At 47.1% G+C, this 26,817-nt stretch overlaps 1 protein-coding gene across 2 annotated transcripts in view; it reads left to right on the top strand.

Moving 5' to 3' along the window:
• Window positions 1-363: 363 nt before the first annotated feature.
• Window positions 364-26,817, top strand: part of ACAD8 (acyl-CoA dehydrogenase family member 8) — a 600,270-nt gene continuing 573,816 nt past the window's right edge. The window contains exon 1 of one of the 2 annotated variants that reach the window (XM_078870130.1): window positions 364-515. In XM_078870130.1, the coding sequence (XP_078726256.1) occupies window positions 440-515 (76 nt within the window). In that variant the 5' untranslated portion in view covers window positions 364-439. The remainder of the gene's footprint in view (window positions 516-26,817) is intronic. The other variant, XM_078870132.1, reaches the window with a different exon arrangement.

Below are 26,817 nucleotides of genomic sequence, written 5' to 3'. Positions count from 1 at the left end.
GGCCACGTGGGGGTTTAAATGCCTCTGTGTCAGTCCCAGCTGTTGAGGCTGAGTTTGGCCACGTGGGGGTTTAAATGCCTCTGTGTCAGTCCCAGCTGTTGAGGCTGAGTTTGGCCACGTGGGGGTTTAAATGCCTCTGTGTCAGTCCCAGCTGTTGAGGCTGAGTTTGGCCACGTGGGGGTTTAAATGCCTCTGTGTCAGTCCCAGCTGTTGAGGCTGAGTTTGGCCACGTGGGGGTTTAAATGCCTCTGTGTCAGTCCCAGCTGTGGAGGCTGAGTTTGGCCACGTGGGGGTTTAAATGCCTCTGTGTCAGTCCCAGCTGTGGAGGCTGAGTTTGGCCACGTGGGGGTTTAAATGCCTCTGTGTCAGTCCCAGCTGGGCTGGAGCCAGGCGGTGTCGCTCTGGAGTCTGCGTTGAGGAGGAGGAGCAGCTCGAAGCGATGGCGTCCGTGATGAGGCTGCTGCTACGCCGCCCGGCCGCCCTCAGGTCGCTCTCCACGGCCGCCTGCATTGACCGTAAGCCCTTGACCTTGACCTGACCTCAACTTATTGCTCCCCCTAGCCCCCCCCCCGCATAACCAATACTAACAGCAGCCTTTTAAATGGAGCGGTCGTCACGTGCAAGAAGCACAGCCGCGCACTGTGTGTTACACTGTGTGTGTCTTACACTGTGTGTGCCTTACACTGTGTGTGCCTTAACAGGTGCTCGCTAACAACAACTTTCCCCAGCAGCCTGTGAAGCTAAACGGGGCAGCTTTGTCTGTGTATGAGATTGTGTAAACTCCGCGCGTGAAAATTAGTCTTCATGTTGCACAGTGTGTGTGGTACAGTACACGTGATACAGTACACGTGATACAGTACACGTGTGTCATACAGTACACGTGGTACAGTACACGTGTGTGTGATACAGTATACGTGTGTGTGTCATACATGCACGTGGTACAGTACACGTGTGTGTGATACAGTATACGTGTGTGTCATACAGTGCACGTGGTACAGTGCACGTGTGTGTGATACAACAGTGGCCGTGTGTTACACGGTGTCATGCACCGTGTGTTACACTGTGTGTGTTACACTGTGTGTGTGTGTGCTACACTGTGTGTGTGTGCTACACTGTGTGTGTGTGTTACACTGTGTGTGTGTGTGCTACACTGTGTGTGTGTGTTACACTGTGTGTGTGTGTTACACTGTGTGTGTGTGTTACACTGTGTGTGTGTGTGCTACACTGTGTGTGTGTGCTACACTGTGTGTGTGTGTTACACTGTGTGTGTGTGTTACACTGTGTGTGTGTGTTACACTGTGTGTTACACTGTGTGTGTGTGTGTGTTACACTGTGTGTGTGTTACACTGTTACACTGTGTGTGTGTGTTACACTGTGTGTGTGTGTGTGTGTTACACTGTGTGTGAGTGTGTTACACTGTGTGTGAGTGTGTTACACTGTGTGTGAGTGTGTTACACTGTGTGTGAGTGTGTTACACTGTGTGTGAGTGTGTTACACTGTGTGTGAGTGTGTTACACTGTGTGTGAGTGTGTTACACTGTGTGTGAGTGTGTTACACTGTGTGTGTGTGTGTTACACTGTGTGTGTGTTACACTGTGTGTGTGTGTGTTACACTGTGTGTGAGTGTGTTACACTGTGTGTGAGTGTGTTACACTGTGTGTGAGTGTGTTACACTGTGTGTGAGTGTGTTACACTGTGTGTGAGTGTGTTACACTGTGTGTGAGTGTGTTACACTGTGTGTGAGTGTGTTACACTGTGTGTGTGTGTTACACTGTGTGTGTGTGTGTGTGTTACACTGTGTGTGTGTGTTACACTGTGTGTTACACTGTGTGTGTGTGTTACACTGTGTGTGTGTGTTACACTGTGTGTGTGTGTTACACTGTGTGTGTGTTACACTGTGTGTGAGTGTGTTACACTGTGTGTGTGTTACACTGTGTGTGAGTGTGTTACACTGTGTGTGTGTTACACTGTGTGTGAGTGTGTTACACTGTGTGTGAGTGTGTTACACTGTGTGTGAGTGTGTTACACTGTGTGTGAGTGTGTTACACTGTGTGTGTGTGTGTTACACTGTGTGTGTGTTACACTGTGTGTGTGTTACACTGTGTGTGAGTGTGTTACACTGTGTGTGAGTGTGTTACACTGTGTGTGAGTGTGTTACACTGTGTGTGTGTTACACTGTGTGTGAGTGTGTTACACTGTGTGTGTGTGTGTTACACTGTGTGTGTGTGTGTGTTACACTGTGTGTGTGTTACACTGTGTGTGAGTGTGTTACACTGTGTGTGTGTGTGTTACACTGTGTGTGTGTGTGTTACACTGTGTGTGAGTGTGTTACACTGTGTGTGTGTGTGTTACACTGTGTGTGAGTGTGTTACACTGTGTGTGAGTGTGTTACACTGTGTGTGTGTGTGTTACACTGTGTGTGTGTGTGTTACACTGTGTGTGTGTGTGTTACACTGTGTGTGTGTTACACTGTGTGTGAGTGTGTTACACTGTGTGTGAGTGTGTTACACTGTGTGTGAGTTTGTTACACTGTGTGTGAGTGTGTTACACTGTGTGTGTGTTACACTGTGTGTGTGTGTGTTACACTGTGTGTGTGTGTGTTACACTGTGTGTGAGTGTGTTACACTGTGTGTGAGTGTGTTACACTGTGTGTGAGTGTGTTACACTGTGTGTGAGTGTGTTACACTGTGTGTGAGTGTGTTACACTGTGTGTGAGTGTGTTACACTGTGTGTGAGTGTGTTACACTGTGTGTGAGTTTGTTACACTGTGTGTGAGTGTGTTACACTGTGTGTGAGTGTGTTACACTGTGTGTGAGTGTGTTACACTGTGTGTGAGTGTGTTACACTGTGTGTGAGTGTGTTACACTGTGTGTGTGTGTTACACTGTGTGTGTGTGTTACACTGTGTGTGTGTGTTACACTGTGTGTGTTACAGTGTGTGTATGTTACACTGTGGGTGTGTATGTTACACTGTGGGTGTGTGTTACACTGTGTGTGTTATACTGTGTGTGTGTGTTACAGTGTGTGTGAGTGTGTGTGTGTTACACTGTGTGTGTTACACTGTGTGTGTGTGTGTGTTACACTGTGTGTGTGTGTTACACTGTGTGTGTGTGTTACACTGTGTGTGTGTGTTACACTGTGGTGTGAGTGTGTGTGTGTTACACTGTGTGTGTGTGTTACACTGTGGTGTGAGTGTGTGTGTGTTACACTGTGTGTGTGTGTTACACTGTGGTGTGAGTGTGTGTGTGTTACACTGTGTGTGTTACACTGTGTGTGAGTGTGTGTGTGTTACACTGTGTGTGAGTGTGTGTGTGTTACACTGTGTGTGTGTGTGTGTGTTACACTGTGTGCTACACTGTGTGTGTTACACTGTGTGTGTGTGTTACACTGTGTGTGAGTATTGGCATAGTAGGGGACACGGTAGTGGGTTCACAGCTGGTCAATCTGCCAGTCACATCAACAGTCAGCCCATGGAACCTGCACGGTCTGTGCCGTGGCCTCAACGTGCACCTAGCCTGGCACAGCCGCCGTTGCGGATTTCTGCTCACGGCCAACATCGATGACGGATTCCTGGACCGGTCTCGAGTCTCTCCTAGGTTGACTCGGCCCTGAAATAAGTGCCTGGCGAGGTGTGTAAACATCATCATTGGGGAGACGAAGGCGGCCGGGCGTTATGCTGGACAACACCCACCCTCTTGGTGGGTAGTTCCCGCCTTAACAGGTGCTCGCCAACAGTCTGTGTGAAGGCGATACGGGGGGGGGGGGGGGGTCTTTGTTGTCTTACACTGGCGACCACCTTGTGCACAACGGGTGTTATAGGCTTGGGGGGGGGGGGGGGGCTACGTTGTGTGCAGCATTGTTGCAAACTCCGTTGTACCACACTGCGCTCCCACGTCTATGACCCCCCCTTCCTTCACCAATCCAAGTGGGCAAGTAACCCTCGAGACCTGCTCCTCCTCGGCCCACACCATAGGGTACAGAGCGAGGACGACGACACGAGAGCTTGGAGATGTGGCATCGCGTGATTCACTCCGTGGTGTCGTGTCAAGTCTATGGCGGGTGCACACTGTGGCAAGCCGTGTGAGCTGCAATTCGCGTGCTGCACGTGTGCTGACTTGTGTACACGTGGGTGGTGATGGTGATGTGGAAGGGGGGTGATGATGGTGATGCGATGTTACACTCGAGGGGCAAAACCGGTCGCGCCTGCAACACTGCGGTGCGGTCAAGACGTGGGCACAGGGCACCATCCCCCCGCTGTAAGCCGTGACACGGGTTGCACTGGTGAGGAGCGGTGGGTCACTGGTTAGGCGAGGACGCGACCACGTGGAGTGAAGATGAGGAGGCGCGGGGAGGGGCGGAGCTTGAAAGCTGCCGGTCTGCGAGCCTCTGATTGGCTGGAAGGCGGTGGGCGGAATTGCTTGGGCGAACGTGATTGGTCGGGATCGGGGGGGTGTGTCACCCACGTGCGTTGCATAACATTAAAACGACGACGACACGCAGGACACAATTATTGCTTTGTGGTGTCACCCACATCACTCGTTCCACTATGGTACGCACATTCCTCTGAACCCCTATCAGTGCCCTCTACCTTATTACAGACTAATTCAGACGTGATTGGTCCCCCCGTTCCCCTTCTACATCTCAACGTTCATCCTACAACGTCCCATCACAAGGGAGAAACACAAACAAATAGACATACATCTATTTTTGTTGCCCTATTGAAACGGCTGTACGCCGTATGGACCTGAACTCAAATTACCTGTAAAAGAATACCGTATACGGGTAAATCGTATGGGTTGACAGGTAACAACTCTATGTAAAAAAAAAACTTCCAGAACACGGGCCCAAAAGGGCCAAAACTTCAAACGGCCAACAGCAACAAACAGCACTTTTACAAATCAAAATTGTAAAAGTGCTTCTAGATTTGAAGTTTTCGTGACTGCAAGGCTTCATACTCTTAGGTTTTTTCGGTAAAGTCACGTAGGTAAAAATAAATAAATAAAAAATGTACATAATGGAAATAATAATAGAAATAAAATTAAAATAATAGAAATAATATAAATAAAATTAAAATAATAGAAATAAAAATAAATTGTTTTTATTATTATTTATATATATATATATTTTTTTACCTACGTGACTTTACCGAAAAAACCTAAGAGTATGAATCCTTGCAGTCACGAAAACTTCAAATCTAGAAGCACTTTTACAATTTTGATAAATAGATAAGTGTTGAACACATTTATTGAAAGAAGCCAGGATGGTATTGTGGACATTGTGACACGAGACGACGGGAGGGAATTCCAGTGGGGTGAGGTGCAGCATTTTTATTGAAAACGTGTGCTCACTTCAAAATGCTGATTTTTATTTTCTTAATTAACCACAGCATTTCAGTGTTGATACTGCACTGTGTGTACAGTATGCATGTTGCCAACCGTGCGAATGTGACAGCACACGTGTATACAGCACTTGCATATGTTTGTAAAGTAATGCTAAAATTAGCATGCTAAAATAGAATTCAACAATACAGTGGCCAATTTATAGATACCCCGCGGATTTTCTATCGACCCTCCAAGAGTACTCATGATCTCAGCCTACAACACAGTTTGAATGTTGTCCATTGTCGTGGTGTGTTGCCAGAGCACCCAGCCTGGCACAGGCGGTGCGGTGGTGAGGTCGCGACCACTTTTGGCTCTATGATAATAATGGTGTGCATGCACGCGTGAGCTTGCTCACATGCAGATTGCTAGTGACCCTCAGAGTACTGTACTTGGTTACTAAAAGGAAAGGTGCAGACCTGTAAATGCTTGCTCATGCCACTGCTGGCAGATGGGTATCTAGGAGAGAGAGCTCTAGAGAGTCACTTTAGAGGGTATTTAAGGACTCATTAATTAGCCAATAACACCTTAATAGATAGACGACCGCAGATCGTGGGCAATTGCTTTGGCACCGGCTTAACCGCGTTGCTGCCTTTCCTGCTTGTTTGTAGTCGTTCTCTAGGTTCGAGGGTTACTAAACTCTGTGCGCAGTGCAAGTTTGAAATGATTTAGGCCTGCTCTTTCAATGCTGCCCAGACGTGACTTGGAGATGGAATGAATATTTGTGGAATATACAATTATACAGCTGGGTGGACAGAGGCGGGATGGGATTTCAGGAAAACGGCCCATTTGTATGAACTGCCGCGCCGGCAGATCAAACCGGCGACCTCTGTCTTGCAAGTGCCGTACAACATTAACCATCACGACGTTCATTACCGTTGAAGTCTCGGAGTCCCGGTTCTCTACCCTCCTCCTCGCCTCACCTCGCCCGGCTGTGCCTCAACCCGTGATGCCCACCGTCTGCCCTGCCCGCTTGAAGCCGCTTTGAAGCAGCCGTCAGCAGGTCACTGTCATCGGTCACGAGTTGACAAACTCGGTTAGCGTGGACATCGCGTTCTCTTGCCTCGGTTATGGTTTTGTTTAGAACGAGGACCACGTGAACGAGGACCACGTGATTGAGGGCCACGTGAACGAGGGCCACGTGAACGACATCCACATGCCTTCACAGTGTCCACTGCACCTGGCCATCAATTGGAGTAATATGTATGTTTCTGCTTCATTCAAAATGTGAATCTCACTTGCCCTTGCTTCTATATCTCACTTTATATCGACATGGCTTAGCTCTGCAACACACCGGTGTGCTGTATTAGGGACGAATTGGCATGTTCTGTTTACGTGACAACCCTTACTAGTTGGCTGTTTCGGGTGGTGGCGGGTTTTAACGACACATTTATATATTTACGTGATCTAACCCAAAAAAACTGTTATGGATAATTAGTGTATGTTCTCTGATACAAGTGCCATGGTGGGGAGATGTTGACTGCCTCGCCTGGTATACAGGAGGTCGTGGGTTTGATCGCGACCCTGACGCCTGCTGTATATTTGGAGTTTGCATGTTCTCTCCATGGTCGTGTGTCCTTCCCCCGCACCTCCGATTAGCACAGTTGGCTACATACGGTGCGAAAGAAGTTCCAACATACCTACATGTTTTTCTCTGTCCGTATGTTACACAAGTCAGCAGATATGGGAAGTACATACTTTGTAATATCCCTGCACGGTTATTTCCCCACCCCACATAAGGGAAAGAATGATGACCAGATGAACGGTCAAAGCATACGGTGTGAAACAATACAGTGCCATCATTCACAAAGACGGACGGATGGGATAAGAATGATATTCGACGCTTAAGTGGACCATTGTTCATGGAGATACTAGAATGGAGAAGGTGTGGCTAATACACAGGTTCCACATACAATGTTCAAACAATTCCCAGGATCAATGGGATACAGATGAGACAGACGTTCTCTGTACACGGTGGCATGTAGCATCGTATTGACAAGGCTCAATTATTGCAACTCATAACTCGGCGGAACGTCTGACAAATACACTACCAAGCCGCAGTGTCTACAAAGTTCTGCTATATCCGACCTTGTCCATCCAGTGCTCGCCGAGCTGCATTGGCTTCCGGTTGCCGAACGAATCCATTATAAGGTCGCACTCATGACACAAAGTGCTTGCCACAGATGAACCACAATATCTCGCTGATCTCGTCAAGGAGCATACACCATCGCGCAAACTCCGGTCATCCTCGCAGTGGCTTTTGGCGAGCCATTGAACAAAGACGGTCACTGTCGCCCGCTTTTAGATGCGCTTCTGCGGCCATCTGGAACGCTCTTCCTTCCGATAGTAGAAAGCCACTGGAGCTATGCACTTTTAAATCTAAATTGAAAACTCTTATTTACAACTGCTTTTTTGTGTTTAGTTTGTTGTCATTCCCCGGCACCTCCGGGTTGCACAGTTGGCTACCTAGGGTGCGAAAAAAGTTCAACATGCATGACATCGACGGGTTTGGCATGTTGCATGTGCTTCCTCAAAGGGAACACTGGATGTCGCTATTTGCTGACAAAATCGCGAGACTTGAGCATTCCTGTCCAACAACGTGTTGATTCTCGTTTCAAACAACACACAAAAGCATGCACAAAAAGCACATTTATGCATTACGCAAAAAAAACCCATCAGCAGTTGCTGAAGAACTGCATGGTGGTCCTCTTGTCTTTCGTCGCAATTACATTTATATGAGCAAATGTGACCGACTGATGAACAGCAGTGACAACTGTCATTCAATTTCATAGTTATGAGGACGAATCGGTGCAGTGTAGTCACCAATGCTCACTGCTGCGAAGTTTGCCTCTGGGGATCATATATGTGGAGAGCCGCTGATTTTACTCTATGGGGCCCATTATGTTGGCTCATGCCTACAATAATCAAGATCATCATATTAGAAACAATGTGCATGCCAAAAAACCACGAGTTTTAAACAACACGCAAACACGTGTAAAAAAAGTTCCAGGCCTTTCGAATGGACTCTAAGTGTTTTCTTCAAGGCAGTTTGATTTCCGTTCACGGTCAACACCAGTGACAAATACCTGAACCGGTCCTGGGCCTCCCTTAGGTCGACTCAGCCTCACATGAGTACCTGTCCTGGTGTGGTGTGTAAACATCGCGGTGTTGGCGACCCACCACCTCGTGTGCCATGTCGGCCTTCATAGGTGCTCGCAAACAGCACTTGCTCCTGCAGTCTGTACGGGGGGGGGGGGTGGTCTTTGTCTTTAGACCATCGGGCATGAGCCCTCCCTAAGCCACCTTGCAACGTCCCAGTCGCTGAAACGCGTCCGCGTCAACCTGCTGTGACGCGGTGTCATTCCCAGCGCACGCAGCTTTCGCGCAGAACGGAGTGCTTGGCACGTTGCTTGAATGTATCCCGCGTGCAGATGTTGAAAGAAACAATCATGGCAATGTGCTAACCGGAGATAAAAGACACTCATGTTCTGCGTGGGGTTGGGGGGGGAATTTTAAAATAAAATTAATCCGCACCTACATTTTTGGGTGCAGACATGTGGCGACGTATATTTACAAGCACATTATTTTAATTGGTAACTCAGAACGATCTGTAAATATGGGGGCTCAAAAATAATTATTATAAAATATGTCCCAGAAACAAATGTAAACGGGTCTTCCATTTGGTAACCAATTCGATGGCCATTTATGGTGTGGTGCGGATAGAATCCAACAGCGTTACTTTGCACTTTAAACATGCAGCACAAACTTAATCCGACATTTGTTGTAAGCTTCTTTGCTTGGAAATTGTGAAGGTTTGGTACGTTCAAAGCTGTTGATGAGAGCCCATTTATTCGGGCACAAGCACACTGCCACAGTGGTGTGATGGTTTGCACTCTGAAGTTGAAATCCAGATGTTGTTGGTTCGATTCTGGCCAACGTGAAAGAATAGGCCAAATACCCTCAGAAGGGGCTTCCTCAAGTGGAGGCCCTTTCTACCACCAGTGGTGTGAGTGAGCAATTGCAGTCCTGCGCCTTTACCACCGTGAGCCCTGCTGTACTGATGGAGGTAACTCGTGCGAGGGCTGCGTGGTACTTTGCGCTGCGACAAGTAAGCGGTGATCAGTGTGTGAAAAAAACGGTGCCTGTAATGGGAATGTGGAATTTCCACGATTGGCGCCACAAAAAATAAACGATGAAGATTAGCACTGACCAATGGTCTTTTAAGCATGGGTTTACTTTGATTTTGGAATATGCCAATTACATATGCGATATGTATTCAGCTTTTGAAAGCTATTTTATTTTACTCTTTGGTTCTTTTGGTAAAGTCATGTAGAAATAAAATAAATCATAGAATACGACGTTTCGATTGCAACACAAGCAACCGTCGTCAGGTATGAATGAATGCAAGCCCGGAGAGAGAAACATATACCGAGAGAGAGAGACATTCACAGACACGGAGAGAGACACACAGAGAGAGAGAGACAAACACAGAGAGAGAGGCACGCAGAGAGAGACACACACACACACTTTTTTTCTCCCCCTCCTCTCTTTTAAACACAGGTGTGCGTGACGCTGACCCACGCCAATTTTGTCTGCAATTTAACAGTGATCATACGCTTCATTGTAGGACTGCCACTAAACGCATCGTATTGGAGAGAGGCACTTTCATAATCCACAGGGCCCAGAGCCAGCAATGGTAGCGCGTAGCGTGAACAAACATTGCATTCATACCTGCACTAAATGCACCACTTAAATCTGCTGCGTGTCTCACACCTGCACTAAATGCACCACTTAAATCTGCTGCGCATCTCACACCTGCGCAGCCACACCAGATCCGGGGAAGGAGATGCTCATTAGGACTTCAGAAGAGTGTGTCCCATTTTGAGCCATGAGGATGAGCACCGCTTGGCTTTATCACCAAATGCAGGATCAGAATGGCACGCAGCGCTTAAGTGGCCATTGTTTGTAGCAGTTCAACCTGATGTGCGGTGCCATGAAATATCGCCATTCCGGGGGCGTTGTCATTTGAGTCTTGCTTTTATATTGCGGTGCATTAAAATAATGGCGACAATGGGTCACACGTACCGATGATTCTCCACATGCACGGTTTGATGTGGCGTGACGAATTGATTTCAATCGATGAATTTTTGCATCGCTACAACCAGGGCTATGGCTCGCACAGAGTCAGAGCGCTGTGGTGCTGGCACTGCCCAGATCCTGGGCTCAAATCTCAGCAGCCAAGTCATCAGTGCCTGCACCAAACAAATACTGAATTTGGTTTTCACTTATTCTGCAAATGTTGGAGGACTGATGAGTTGATTTAACCTGAATGCGATTTCCAAGTTTGTAGATATGGCACCCTGAGTGCACTGCCATTGTCCTGTGCCAGTCCTTAATAGGTGCTGACAAACAGTACCTTATATTTAGATCAGTGAGATTACATGCCTTGGTGTGTTTACGAAATGGATGTGTGTGCGCGTGTGTATGTGTGTGGTAGTGTAGCAGTTAGCGCGCTGCAATTCGAACCCGGCGACCCGAGTTCGATTCCCGCTCACGGCCACCATCAGTGACGATTATGTGAACCGGTCCTGGGCCACCCGTAGGTCACTTGAACTGAGTACCTGGTGCGGTGTGTAGTAAACATCGCCTTTGGGGAGCCAAAGGGGGTCGGGCGTGGTGCTGGCCACCCACCCCCTCGTGTGCCGTGTCGGTCTGCATAGGTTCTCGTTAACGGCACTTGCCCCAAACGTATGTTAAGCTTATGTGGGGGATATTTGTCTTTGTCTTGTGCACAAGATAGGATTGTATGCCGCCGCTGTGAACTGGAGGAGCACACTGCCACACGCAGAAAGTTTCACTGGATCCTGAGGGTCTGTATAAAGCATCGTTTGTTCCCATTACTACATTACTAATGACCATGGATAATGGAAATCCATGAAAGAATTATTGCCGTTAAACAACATCAGTAAAAATGTTAATTAATTGTGGGAATTAAGCAATGAAAACCCCCCAAATGTCCCTTTTATTTCATTATCACAGTTGTGCAACTGGCATGTATGCACAGGGTAAGCTGTTTTACTCTCGAAGCCGCCCAGACAGGAGTGTTTAAAAGGAACCCACGCATTCCTTCTCATGCGCTGATTTCCGCTTGCTAAAACTTTGCTTGGTGAAAAGTATCTCCGCGTTATTGCTCCACGTTTCCGGAATACCCCTTGCCGCTTCTCGACAGCTTGACGCTCCCCCTCTTCGCTCACTCCTCTTTAATTTCCCGATGAGGCCAAAACATCGAGGATACTTCGGCACTTACTTGCACACGTGCCTTGACTTTTTTTTCTGGCACCTCTTGCTCCCCATGTGTTTGCGCTGCTCTTTTTCGGATGTCACCGTAAGACGAAAACATAGAGCTTGCTTGCACCTGTACCGAACTTTTTCTGGAACCTCTTGCGGTCATTAGATTTGCACAGGCATTTTGTTTTGGTATTTACGTGTGTTAAGTTTACGGCTGTTGAACACCTTTTTTAAGTGGTGCAAAATTGATTGAGGACCGTGCACTCGTTCTCCACAATGTCGATGTTTTTGTCATTGTTGTTGCTGCTGTGCTCGTGCACAGCACAGATCTCCCTTTGTGCAATTACCGGGAAAAGTGGCCGAACTGGATAATTCGTGTAGCAATCAGATCAACTCTCAAACTGACGGGTGAGCGTCTCCGTGTGGAATTCTCCACCAAATACGCACTCGGGGATGGGGGAAAAAAACGCGCGCTCAGCGTAAATCCAAATTGTAAATGTTGTGGGTGTTTTAATGTGTGCACGTCCATTTGGTAACCAGGCTGAAACCATCAATCCATCGCACTTTGGGAATCAATGGTTAATCACATGTAGTTGGACACATTATAACGGAGCCAATGATCCCGGCTCAGTATTTTGAGCAAGCCGGCATAAGCCTGCAATGTGTCACCCAGCCACGTCTGATTTTCGCCAATAAAACTTGCCAATGTTCACATTTCTAATAACAGGCTCAGGATAAATCCAAGAAAAAAAAACAAAGGTCACTAACAAGAAGTTCGATCAACAATCAGCCCTTCGAGGAGATGTAGCGATGAAATCGACTCGTGTGCAGGTGCTCTGTGTTTCTTTAAGGGATGGACTGATGCGGTACAGGAGGATGTGAAGCTGAGTGGACTTGCCGACGACTGATACCAGCAGTGTCAAGATAGGCCTCTATGGAGGACGCTACTGGGTAGTTGGAGCCAGTCGCACGCCAACAATAATTGAAGGCATAGGAGCGATGCTCATGATCGGAGCGCCGAGCAGCTAAAATTGTCTAAGTTGGCACACTAGGGGGCGCAGCTGGTGCATCTGCCAGTCATCTCAGTAAACCCATGGCACCTGGGTCTGTCCCGTGGCCTCCCGTTAGCGAGCCTTCGACATTTCACGTGGCCTCAAAGTGCACCTGGCCTGGCTCAGACGCCATGGTGACGTCACCGCCGCTTAGTGGCGAATGGCAGCCGTTGTTATTTAATCACGGGATTGTTTGAGATGGAGGTGGCTTGGGGAGGCCTTCATCCAGCAGTGGATTGACCATGGCTGATGACGACGACGATGAATAACATGGGCACAGTGAGCTGTACCCAGCCAGTTGGCGCAGTGGTCACGCTCCCAACTTGCAGACAGTTGAGACCTCACATCTGGGTCTAGGGTCGACTCGACCCATCCTGTCTCCGGAAAGATAAAGTGACTACCACTTTCTGGGAAGTCCACAGCGGGTCATAGCATGAAGAGAGCGCTCGTGAGAGTGTGGAATATTCATCGCTGGTCCAGGGCCAACATATGGCGAGCATCGTCAGATGTTCATTTTGAGCATGGAGGCATATTGACTTTTTCATTGTAATGGTACAAGGAAAATGTTTGATTTATTAGCGAATCTGTTTGATTTATTGCTCGTCGAATATGCGACCATTCTTATTCTAATACGGACAGGTGCTGTGTATTCATATGGGGCTACAGTATTACATTATTTCACTCTGTTTTTGCTGGACGATCTTTATATAAAAATGTATTTTTAAAGGCAAATGGAGCCCGACCCTGTGTTTGACAAGGAACAGAAAGAGGAAAACATTGCAAGGAAATGTGTTTCGTTACAAGAAATATGTATGGGAGGGCACAAATGTTATCACGTCGTAATACGTGTTCCTATAAAGCATGAGTATTATCAATATAAGCAATTGTGTACATTACGGTGAAAGGCAGGCAATACAAGCCACGTGTGTTTGTCATTTCACCTTCATGACATGATTGATGCTATGCACACGGATGTTCATTTGAATTCGTTCAAATTCATCACAGCAATAGCCTCCGTGTGTACAGAAACACGGTGCATGCGTGGTGGATTAGACCGGCGGTGCATTACTGCCATCTGATTAAAATAGAAAAGGCAGCTACCTAGATGAATTGAACATCAGCAGTGGCAATTTGCCTAGCTACAGGTGTCAGCGAGATGCTGCTTTATGTGCGCCGTCATCCCTTGAAATGCCGTAATAGCCGCCGCATTGTGCTCGCAGCTTTCACAGGGAACTATTCAAAGCCTCACTCCTTTGGCAATGCGCGCATAGTGCCCATTATTAAGTGGGCCATTGTTCATGGGTGATTGTGGAATATATTTATTTTTAATTATTTTCAATGTTATTATTTTCTCAGCACCTTCGGTGCACCAATCCCACTGTCGCTATCTCAATATGCAGCAAAATCAGATTTAGTTCCAGAGACGGAAGATCCATATCCAAAGGAGATCCATATTCATAGGAGATGCATATCCATAAAATATTGATTAGTATCTATAGGAGACTCGTATCCACAGAAGATCCACATCTATAGGAGATTCATATCTATTGGAGATCCATATCCATAGGAGATTCATATTCAAAGGAGATCCATATCCATACAGAGGCATTATCACTGGCCTCTCAGTATACCGCTGTTTGGAGCAGCAGTTGAAAGAATGGGGCCCGATTCCGAAATCCCCCTCTTCATCTCACTGGCTACTTAATTAATTGGCACGATTAAATTCGGGCATCAATTATATGTGAATGTAGCGGCCTATAGTTACGTTGGCGGTCATGTTAATCCATTAAAACAGCTATGAGTCTCGGAAGCGCCAATCCCTGTGCGTGCATTAAGAGTGAGACCAATCGATAGCGATCTAATCTAATCGGTTGAACTCTTGCCCACTCCATCTCTTGGGTCTCTCTGTGTGCTGTGAAGAAAGGCCATTGCCCAAAACGTCGCCCATTGTATTCGTTTCCTTTTGGGGGCAGTGTTGTTGACAGGTGGCGAGGAGATGTTAACTACCACGCCTGGTGAACAGGAGGTCGTGGGTTCGATCCCGACCCCTGTCGCCTGCTGTGTATTTGGAGTTCGCGGTGTCTTTCTCCCCGTGGTTACTTGGGTTTTCCTCCGGGTCCTCCGGTTTTTCTCTCCGCATTTAGAATCAACATCACGCGTTTAGAGTATTTGGCTGCTATAAATTTCCACGTGGTAAGCCACTTCGTTGAGCTATCATTTGTGGCCAGGTCGCTTCTGAAAAAAGAGCTATACAGCTCAGTGGGCCTTACCTGGTAAAATTAAACAAATTTAGTTTAGATGGGTTAGGTTTGTTTTTTTACACCGTCACACAGTATCACGGAACTAGCTCCTACTTCTCCGCATCGACTCGCACGCATTCACACTCACTCGGGTACTAACAAAGACAATTGGGAACTGAGGAGGAAAAAAATCATGCATTTGCATGGCTCCATGCTTGTGATGTGATCCCAGGATCTCGGCGGAGCTGGCCCGTCGCAGCGCTGTTAGCCCCCCGGAGGGGTGGCGAGGTCCCCAGCCACCTCGTGTGATTATTTTTGATGATGACACCGCAAACAGTGGGTCGCAGTCTCGCAACGGGCCAGGGAACGGACGTCCGACAGGCGTGTGCTCCCTTGCGAATTGCGGTTTGCACTGCACACGTCGCACGCACACACCGTGCAAACACACCATATATACACACCGTGCAAACACACCATATATACACACCATACATACACACGCGCATACACACGATGCAAATGCACGCTTTCAGATTCACATCGCACACACGCACCGTACACACACATGCACACTGTGCAAATACATGCACATAGACACCGTAGACAAAGATAAAGATCCCCCATATAGAATTTAACAGACTGTTAGGGCAAGTACTGTTAGCGAGCACCTATGAAGGCCGGCACAGCACACGTGGGGGTGGGTGGCCAGCACCACGCCCGGCCGCCTTTGTCTCCATAGTGGCGACGTTTACACACCAACAGGTACTCATTTGAGGCTTAGTCGACCTAGGGGAGGCCCATGGCCGTTTCAGATAATCGCCACTGGTGTTGGCCGTGAGCGGGAATGGAACTTGATTCGCCGGGTTCGAAGCACAGCTCGCTCAACGCTGCACTACCACTCCAACCGTGCAAACACACGCATGCACATACACCCGTACACACACAAGCATGCGCCCACACACGCATAGCACATCCATATGCATACACATTTATGCGTACATATGCGCACAGACACAGATTCTCCTGTTTAGCTGTATAGACCGTTGTGGAACGTGCCGTTGGTGAGCACCGATAAGGGCCAGCACTGCATGAAAGGTGTGTGGGTAAGAGCTACGCTGCCTTTTCTAGCCCCAGTGCTAATGTTTACACACTCGACCACGTAATTAGTTAAGGCTGAGTTGACCTGGGGGAGGCCGATGACCGGTTTAGATATACGCCACCGATGTTGGCCGTGAGTGGGAATCTATAGAATGCAATTCTACGACTACACTCTATATTTTTTATTTACCAGGTAAGGCCCACTGAGCTGTACAGCTCTTTTTCAGAAGCGACCTGGCCACAAATGATAGCTCAACGGAGTGGCTTATCATGTGGAAATTTATAGCCTAGCAAATACTCGAAATGCACGTCAATTCTAAATGTGGAGGGTTAAAACCGGAGGACCCGGAGAAAAATTCCACGCGATCCTCGGGAGAGAGACACGCAAACTCCAAATATACAGGCATTGTCAGGGTCGGGAGGGAACCTACGACCTCCTGCATGCCAGGCAAGTAAGTTAACATCTCACCACCGTGGTGCCCCAAACTCGAGCCACTGGTGGTAGGGTGGTGGTGCTAACCACTGTGTCGTCACTCCACTTGCATGCACATATAGACAAATATAAATATACCCCGTGTAGCCTGAACAGACTGTGCAAGTGCTGTTAGCGAGCACCTATGAAGGCTGGTGCGGCACATGAGGGGGTGGGTGGCCAGCACCACGCACGACCACCGCACCAGGTACTCATTTGAGGCTGAGTAGACCTAGGGGAAGCCCAGGACCGGTTCAGATATTCGTCACTGGTGTTGGCCGTCAGCGGGAATCGAACTCTGGCCGCTGGGTTCGTGGCGCAGCACGCTAACCACTACGCTGCCGCTCCACGCACGCACGGCACGCGCGGCACGCGCACGGCACGCGCACGGCACGCGCACGGCACGCGCACGGCACGCGCACGGCACACGCGGACACGGCATGAGATGCGTAAAGCTTTAGGTGGGAGATAGGGATGAGAGCGGGCGAATGCGTGAGCTCTGGGTCCAGAGCGTAATGAATCCAATCTCAACCCCGGTGGCTCCACTGCTGGGCGAGTGGTCGAGTAGGGCTCAGCTGGCGGCGGTGTTTGCACAGAATAGACCTCATCATCACACGCGCTCAAATGGATATCTGGATCTCGCATTTTGGTGGTTGCTCTCAAACTTTTTCTAGCTCTCAAAATGGCTTGAGGCCTGGGGCGGGGGGGAGGTATTGCTTTTGCAGGGGGAGGGGGAAACTGTTGGATGGTGGCGCGACAGTTTGCGTGCCAGTGTGTGTTTGTGTGTTTGCGTGCGAGTGTGTTTGTGTGCGAGTGTGTTTGTGTGTTTGCGCACGCGAGCGTGTGTGTTTGTGCGCCTCTCTGATGTGTTTTTCAAAAAAAGAGGAAAATATATCTATTTTTAAGGTTTTCTCAGTCATGTACAAACGACTCGGAGGAATGGGGGTTGAAAACATCGCTTGGGAATTGTTACGCTCTGATATGGAGAGGTACAATGAACACACTCAAACTCTCGACCCCATGGATTTGTTTAGACTAGCGCCTTTACCATATGAGACACTGCCTCACAGATGGCTGCAACACCATGTACGTGTTTAAATGATGGCCATTTATTTGGGCTGGAAACCTTCGATGAGTCTTAAGATCCCATTTCAGGAAGTTAGTGGAATATAACTAACTCTAATTAACATTTTTTTTATTTTACCAGGCAAGGTCCACCGAGCTAAATAGCTCTTTTTTCAGAAGTGGCCTGGTCAGAAATGATGGCTCAACGAAGTGGCTTATCGTGTGGAAATGTATAGCAAACAAATCGAACCCACCATCTCTTGCATACCCGGGAAGAGAGTTAACATCTCCCCACCATGGCACTTGTATCAGAGAACGTACGCAAATTGTCCATAAGAGGTTTTTTTGGGTTAGGTTGCGTAAATATATAAATGTGTCGTTAAAACCCAACTCCACCCGAAACAGCCAACTAGTAAGGGTTGTCACGTAAACAGAGCGTGCCAATTCGTCACGAGTACAGCACACCGGTGTGTTGGAGAGCCAAGCCACAACATTTACAACCTGGCTATCGCCTGATGAAGCCCCACTAATTCTGCAATGCGTGTCTTGCATGTAGAAGGAAACTGGAGTATCTGGAGAATACAATGCAAATGAGGTGATTTTACTCAAAACATATGCACAGGGTGGCCCAACATTCAGGACATGCAGGGTTATTATGTATATAGAACTGTCACCTACTTGCCATACTGCAATAGACTGGTCACCCCACAGCCCGGCTGATGGGTGTGTCCTGCAGATGATAATGCTTGTGCCATCAACCAACGCAGAGTTTAACATGCTGTATTCCCAGGCATGTCGTATTCATACCCACAGCATCAATCTGCCTGCCTGTCTGTTTCTGTCTGTCTCAGTCTGCAGGTCTGTCATGAGGTTGGCTACTAATGCTCTTAGTCTGCTCTAGTCTACATCTAATCTTGATTATAAGAGTTTTAGAGGTTGGTCGTGCATATTGGCACGTGTAATAGAGAAATAATCCAATTAGTTGTCATGCTATAAACCAAAAGATGTAGGTTGCAGCTCCTGTCATTTGGCAGAGGCTTACATTCACGTCCATTATTTCTGCCGTATTACGCTGCATTGTTATCAGATGTGACGTATTATATGCGATGCTTAAGGACGTGTGATCCTCGTGCTTGGGCGTTTTTCTAAGAACACCGGATAGAGCAGTTATTAAATGAACAATGTAAGGCAATAAAGTCGATGGATATGGAAACCATTCTGTGCGGCAGTAATGTCCCAGGCAGTGATGTCCATAGCTCAGTGGTCGCTTGCATCAATCGCATGAGACTTTAGCCGCAGGCAGTGGTGGATCTGGACACGGGGGCAGAGCTGCCCCCAGGGTACGGCAAATTTGGGCGACTGCATCGGGCCCCCCGCTTTGGGCGGCACCGTGTTTCATCGTCACGGTGTCTGATGTAATACTTCCGTATTCTTAGGGTCTTTCGGTAAAGCCCACGTAGATAGAAAAAATAATCAAAATAATAACAAAATCACGACGTTTCGATCGCAACACAAGCAATCGTCTTTGGGTGTTGCGATCGAAACGTCGTGATATTGTTATTATTTTGATTATTTTTTTCTATCTACGGGGCTTTACCGAAAGACCCAAAGAATATTAATTCCTGCAGTCACAAAAGCTTTAAGTCAAGTAATACTTCTGGTTTAAAACTACAACGTTTTTTTATTTTACCAGGTAAGGCCCACTGAGCTATGTAACTCCTTTTCAGAAGCGACCTGGCCACAAATGATAGCTCAAAGAAGTGGCTTATCATGTGGAAATTTATTGCAGCCAAATACTCCAAACGCTTGTTTCTAAATGTGTAGAGAAAAACCGGAGGACCAGGAGAAAAATCCACACGACCAAGGGGAGAACATACACACTCAAAATATATAGGCATCGTCAGGGTCAGGATTGAACATACAACCTCCTGTATACCAGGCGAGGTAGTTAACATCTCTCCACCACGGTGACCTCAGTTTGAAGGCATGGGGGGGGGGGGGTGTTTGCCCCAGGCTCTGCCCGCCTCCCCCCATGGAGTATGGGGGGGGGTCCCAAATATACATTTCCTCGGCTTTAACGGGTGTTGGGGCGATGATCGCCCGCATTGGCCCCCCCCATCCCCCACCTTTTATCTACCACTGGCCACAGTTTATTTTAGTGCTGATGTTTACTGTAATGTGTGGTCTGCATCGTGTCTAATGACACGTATGCACGCCATCCCTGAATCAGCCCAAGCCGATTCGTAATGGCCAGGTGCATGGCCAATGGATTTCGCTGGGAATTGCAGAGCAGATTCCGTGGACTGTTCAATTAGCCGCATTAGGTCCGCCGGGTGCACACACACACACGCACACGTCCGTGTCCACTCAGGCGGTTTCGTCGGTGCCCAAATAAGTTGTACCAGTGCATCGTGGAGACTTTGTGGTATGCTGTGTGTTTGGGGGATATTTACAGAGATGGTTTATTTACTCCTGGATGCTCCCGTGGTGGAATGGTTTAGGCCACTGGACTTGCAAATTAGAGGTCACCAATCTTGATTTGAAGCTTTCGTGATTGCAGGAATCCATACTCTTTGGTTCTTTCGGTAGTTAGACTACCTGACTTTACCGAAAGAACCAAAGAGTATAGAGGTCACCACTTGGATTTGCTGGTGCGGTTGAAACAACGAGGAAAGTTTTTTTTAAATTAAAAAAACAAGAATAGGCTTTACCTTTCTGGCAATTAAACATGTGTGTTAAGATGTTCAACACCGAATAGATACCTATTGCAAGGAATCAAGTCTGCATAAACCACACATACTTGTGGAAAAACATGCAAACAAACGTGCTCCGATAATTGTATATGCATTTGACTTTCCTACACCCGAGACAGCCTTCTCTATGGCCTTGTCTCGCCGGTGTTCTACTAGAGAACGCCAAAAGGCGATCAGTAAAAAGGCAATACAAGTAGCAAAGTATTAATAGATCGGCCACGAGTTGGAGCAGTTATATCTACGGAACCTTTTTTTGCCAGTATCAAAATGATGAACAAATACGAATAGGCTTTGCTTTTTCTGGCAATAAAACAGGTGTTGAGATGTTCAGGCACCAAATCGATGCCTACAACTCTGTCCACAAACAGCAGCATGAATGAGCACACCACAGTCAATTGATATGCCACGTGTGGTGGGGTAAAGTGTGGGTACGCTCACCTACCTGCAAAAGTGCCGGTCAGCATGGGAGAGTGGGCCCCCTAATGCCCTTCATGAAGAGGCTCTATAGGGCTCCCTCTAGCAAAGGCCCTTTCGCTGCCATTGGCGTGGGCAAGGAATTGCAGGGCTCCACATTTACCTTTAAATATTCACTCGGCAGTGTCTCTGAGAGCCAGTCTTGGGTGTACTCTGTGCCAGGCTCTGCAATGAAGCTGTTTTTTTCGCTTGTGCCAAGCAAGCAGTCAATATCACAGCTTCCCCTTTCTCACAGAAACTTAGACATCTCACCGTTATTTTAGTTCCTTTCAGAATTGACTGCTGTAGTGTTATTTTGAAAATTACAATATTTTCATCCCCGAGTGTAAAAATGCTTTTAGATGGGGTGCTGCATGGCATGATTGGCCAAATTTTTTTGGTATTTCCATGGATAATGTACACACACACTTATGGGATAGTTGTAGCAGGCATGGCTGTCTGTTACCGCTGTAATTTCTGCGCTAAGGGATGGGACAGCGCTTGAGAGGCATTGAGGCTTTGTGCATGGCGATTTAAGAGGAAGCACAGTCAGGGGCCGTGACTGAAGGGAAGATGGAGTGAGCACAAATACATCGGGTGGAATGCGAATGAGCAAATTTCATCGCAGCTTCACAGGGCGAGAGGCAGTGCTGCCAATAAGGGGACCGCCAAGTAGACGGATCGGGGTGGGATCTGGCATGAGACACTCAACGCCAGGGGCTAGCCAGGTGGCTTGGAGAATGCAGCACGGTACGAATGTGAGTTGGGGTTCAGTTCGGGGTAAGAGTGGGGGTTAGGTTGGGGTAAGAGTGGGGGTTAGGTTGGGGTTAGGTTGTGGTTGGGTTGGGTTAGGTTGGGTTTGAGGTTAGGGTTGGATTAGGGTTGAGGTTGGATTAGGGTTGGGTTAGGGCTAAGTTTGGGTTGGGGATAGGGGTTGGGTTGGGGTTAGGTGGAGGTTAGGTTGGGGTTGCATAGTTTGGTATCTGTGGGTGTTTTCAGTAACTTGTAACCCCCAATGCAAGTGTTGATGGGTGGGTGGGGGGGGTTGTCCTAGGTGCTTTCGTTTTCTCTCCTTTGCAGAAACGGTGACGAGACATGAAGTAGGGGGTGTCTGCTGACTTCTTCTGTTACAGTGAGACATTGCTCGAACATCCCAGCAGCTTTATTAAAGCCTCCCCGAAGCTCCGCCCGAGCAGCAGTTTCAATGGTTACCCTGCAGTCTCTCACCGTGTTTTTGAACTGTCTGGTCTGTAATGTCTTGTTTTGTCTTTAATTTGCTCGTGCTGTATATTTAAAACCCTGCTGTCTTCCTCGTTACGTCTTCATCGTGCTTTCCATCACATCAGCGTGTATTTGCACAATCAACGATAATGCATTATTGAGCATGTGATTTGATGCATGTAACGTTTTAGGGATAGAATAGATTGTTTTTATTAATGCCCCGATCCAGCTCTGTTTCCTACACGAAAGAGAGGGTTTCTCTACATGCCTCATTGTGACCCGTTGCATGAGCGGCAACTTGGAAGTGTAATTGGTGGATTACGTTGAATTTTGATGGCTTTCCAGACCTGCAGGACTGCCACGGAATTGGACCAAACACAGTCGAGCGAAAGTCCTTTGAATCTCGATTTGCGTGTCCTGTCGGTGCACGTGCGTGGAACATGTTGAGGAGCTGACTTTTTCGCGGGCAGTTGTCTCATCATTGTGCATGACATTGAAGTACTCCGAAAAATGTAGGTCGGTGCGGGGAAGTGTCAGATGAATAATTCACATCCATCTCCACTTCAGAAATGTCAGCACCAGATGGGTGCCTTAGGAAACTCGGGTTAGATCAGAAGGCAGTGTGTGTGACAATTGTTTGTGACCTTTAGAGACATTATAAGGGTGAGAGAGAGAGAGACGGCGAGTGGTTGTACATTGTTGTCTTCGTGCGATTGCACACAATTCAATGACTCCACTCCTTGCCTCCATTGAGTAGGCCATTGCATGCCAGTGTCATGGTCCAAATTCAGTTTAGAAATAAGTTACCCACAAAATGTCTGTTCATGAGATTACACGCAGCAGCAATCGTCGCTCCCTCACGGCAGACTAATGCCCACCTCCAGGCCTCGCAGGGACAGCTGGCACTGGGGGTGCCCTTTGAATGTTTGAGATATGATGCGATGTAAGGTGCTTTGAGTTGCTGAGGCGTTTAAGCAAGTGCTATATAAATGGAAAATATTATTTCAGAAGCAATCGGCCACACAAATGCAAAGAGTGGCTGTGATTTTTTTGGTCTTTCCTGTTTCCATACTGGTAACAATGGCATTTCAGTTGTCTTGAACTACAAGGTGATCCATGTATGGATATCCCACAAATAAGATCGAGACATGGAAGAGAAACAACAGTGTATTTCAAAGCCTCCACACATCTCCCGCCAATCTCAAGACACTTCTGGCATCTTTTAAGTCTGTAAGATGTGGGGGCCATCACTTTCTCAATATTCACTCGGCTGTCGAGAAGAGAGTGCGACGGGCGTTAGAAATCAATAGCTCATCTATCAATGGATTTCCATTTTAGTTAAAAAAAACATTAAAGCTGGTAAATAGCCCTTTGTACATCAGCGAAAATAACCAATATTAGTTTATCGCAAACCTTTTGACAAAGTCTTTCGACAAATCAATGACTTTGTTGAGGTTGATTGATTTTTCTCAACATTTTGACAAAAATACCCTCAACTCATTTCACGTAGATTTTCGTTGTTGTTATTGTTGTTGTGTGTCTACGCGATCGCATCAAACCGGATTATTTGCTTGCCTTTTGAAACGGCTGCCACGTTGCCCCCCCCACCCAAGCACAGATGCCCTCTAGAGCTCCCTCCGGTGAGGGGACATTGCGCCAGCAGTGTCCTGAGCAATCGCGGGGCTGCACTTGTGTTCATTCTTTTTTTTACGTTCACGCGAATTTCAATTCCGCATTTACATTCAGTGGCACTTCATAATAAGGACCGTTTCTTCAATGGGGGATTTACATACCCCCCCCCCGCCCCCCGACCATTCATGCCGTGCGATGCCGGGGCAGGGCTATAAATACTGCGCTTTAATTTCCGCAATATCTCCAGGGGCGTGCAATTCCCTGTGTGCGAGGCGTGTGTTATAAACAAAGCAAATCACCGTAATGGATGCAGGTTTTGCTTTAGAATGTGTTTAGACAATTACACAAATTAAATCGGTGCAAACGGATTACTTGAAACAATATTTAATTAACCCCGGGTTAAGCCTCCACATATCGGTAATGTATTATACGATTTTAATTATAGAAAGTTTCGCACCTTAAACTGTGATTTTAAAAAATCACTTTTGTCCATTGGGGAGAATGAGTTTGTGTTTGTATCCTAATTAATTAGAACATAGGAATAACAACATTTGTCATCCGTACACGTGTCCTGCCCAAGTGACGCTATCTTTTTTCCATGCAAAGTTTGTGAGCACAGCCCAAAAAGCCCAAAACGTCAAGTGGCAGAGTGAGAAGTGTTGCAGCATGGTGGTTGAGCGAGTGGATGGTGGAGTGGGTTAGTGACAAAGTGTGTGCGCGAGTGATAGCAGTGATGGAAGAGTGACCGGGAGGTTGCAGTGTACATGTCAACAATTTGGTTATGTTACATTTAGGCTGGAGAGAACAAAGCTTCAAAAAGAAGACATTAACAAAATAACCGATGAGTGATAGAAACTCGTCGGTAGCAATGAGACGGAAAAATGATCGATTCTCGAGTCGATTCGCCAAATTGAATTGCGACAATTCACTCATTTGTCAGGGATGGAGCTTTGCACCCTGAGTATTAAGCCGATAATTTATTAGCGCTATTTTATGTTTAGTTATTTTCTGTGCTGGATTTAATGCTCGGGCCCTGTGCGCTGTTTGTCAGAAATCTCCTTGCTCTGACCGGCTCAGAGCCTGGGTTCAACACTGGGTTTCAGCCACTTGTGGTTAAAACGCGTCAAGTAAAATTCTGGCAGAATCGCCCGATGGTGCTGGATGTAATTACCAGCGAAACGTCACGGTAACCAAATTTTACTCTCCAGCACACCGGTAGTGTGAAGTTGTAACTACTGTAATTTGAACATTTTGTTTCTGTGACAAACCTTACTAATTGGCTGTGTCGGGTGGTGGCGGGTTAACGACACATTTACACTTATGCGATCCAACCCAAAAAACCTTTATTATGAACAAGTTCAGCAAGTTGATGGTCTTCCCATGGCTGCACAATAAAACGGCACATGATAACTGGTTTGGCACGTAATTTTCTGTATATCGGTTTGTTATGTGACAAACGTATCTTTGTAGCAGTGTGTTCAGACTGGCTTTCATCGATGAGAACTACATTAATTTCACAAAATGCATCGTTGCAGTTCAGCCTAATTACTATAATCGTAATAATAATTCAAATGTCTAATGCTCATTCCATCCTGGGATCCCAATGCGCAATGCCTGAAAAGCAGGAAACAAAAACAATCAGGGCAACCGACCAACCTAAAGAGGGAAGGCCACTTTTAGAGATGGCTTAACTACATGGTTATAACACATTCCTGCGGAGGGAGCTGGTAGGAACGTTGGGTTGCTCGGTCAATGGCCAGGGTCAACGGCGGCGTGGTGTATTCCGCAAATATGCCCGACTGTGAGGGCGGGCACAAGCCGGCGTGAGTAGGTTAAACGTTGAGTTTTATAAGGGCACCACGGGGTGACCAGCCCCTCCCCACCCAGCCCCTCCCCTCCCACCCCACCCAGCCCCTCCCACCCCACCCAGCCTCTCCCTGCACGACGGACACAATAATCCCCTGTGGGCTGGTGTAACCAGGAGGTTCCTACCAGTAAAATGTTAAGGTATGATACTTTTTATGTACAGGTATCTTGGTTTTAAGAAAGGCACATTTTAAACGAAATACAGTTTAATTGATTGGTGACAAAGTGTGCAACCGAGCGTGTGGATTAAAAACACTTATAGGGGGATCCCAAAAGTAGTGCCTTGATGCCTCCTTCCGTAGGCCTGTCTTTGATGAAGTTGCATTCCTCTGTGAGAGTTCCAAATGGTCACTTCACCTCATTGACATGGAACTCTGGTACCACGAGAGGAATACAATTTAGGAATATATTGGCTGGATCAATCCCTGCAGACATGTCATTGATTTGGTTACACATTTTCCCTTTCTTCACCTTTATAGCAGGAGTATCACTGCTACAGTGATACTGTACATTCTACATGTACAGTGATGCTGTACATTGTACTGCTACAGTGATACTGTACACTGCTACAGTGATACTGTACATTCTACATGTACAGTGATACTGTACATTCTACATGTACAGTGATACTGTACATTCTACTGCTACAGTGATACTGTACATTCTACTGCTACAGTGATACTGTACACTGCTACAGTGATAGTGTACATTCTACTGCTACAGTGATACTGTACATTCTACTGCTACAGTGATACTGTACATTCTACTGCTACAGTGATACTGTACACTGCTACAGTGATACTGTACATTCCTCCGTGAGTTCGGAGGTCATTGTCATCCAGGTGACAGGTTGGGCCCTATGACTACGGGGTGACATCGAGGTGCTCGGTGAGCATCTCCTGGCAACCTCGGCTTTAAAACCCCTGTGACCAGTTGCATAAAACACTTCAAGTGTGAATCCCCCGTAATTGAAACTGATCTGCACAGGAAGCTGAGGGGAATTTCGTGCTTAAGTTGGTTCATGCAATGGACGCCATGGTTACCCGCCTATCGTAAAGATGGTAGAACAAACGAAGCCCAACTAAAATCGATGCATCAAATTAATTATAACGAGCGCAGTACAGGATTCGCAATCAATTATACAAAACTCCATCCGTTCTCTTCTTCCAGTCTCTTCACAGCCTTCATATCCATTCTCCCCTTTACCATCACCGTGTGATTGACAACTCCATGTACAGCACGTCTAATCGTATAAAAAGTCATGGCACAGTAAAAGGTACAGATGCAGCTTTGAAATTCCT

This window comes from Lampetra fluviatilis, chromosome 29 (assembly GCF_964198595.1).
Source record: "Lampetra fluviatilis chromosome 29, kcLamFluv1.1, whole genome shotgun sequence".
Classification (NCBI taxonomy): domain Eukaryota; kingdom Metazoa; phylum Chordata; class Hyperoartia; order Petromyzontiformes; family Petromyzontidae; genus Lampetra; species Lampetra fluviatilis.
The sequence above is the reverse complement of the archived record's forward strand: the minus strand, read 5'-3'. Positions and strand labels throughout refer to the sequence as shown.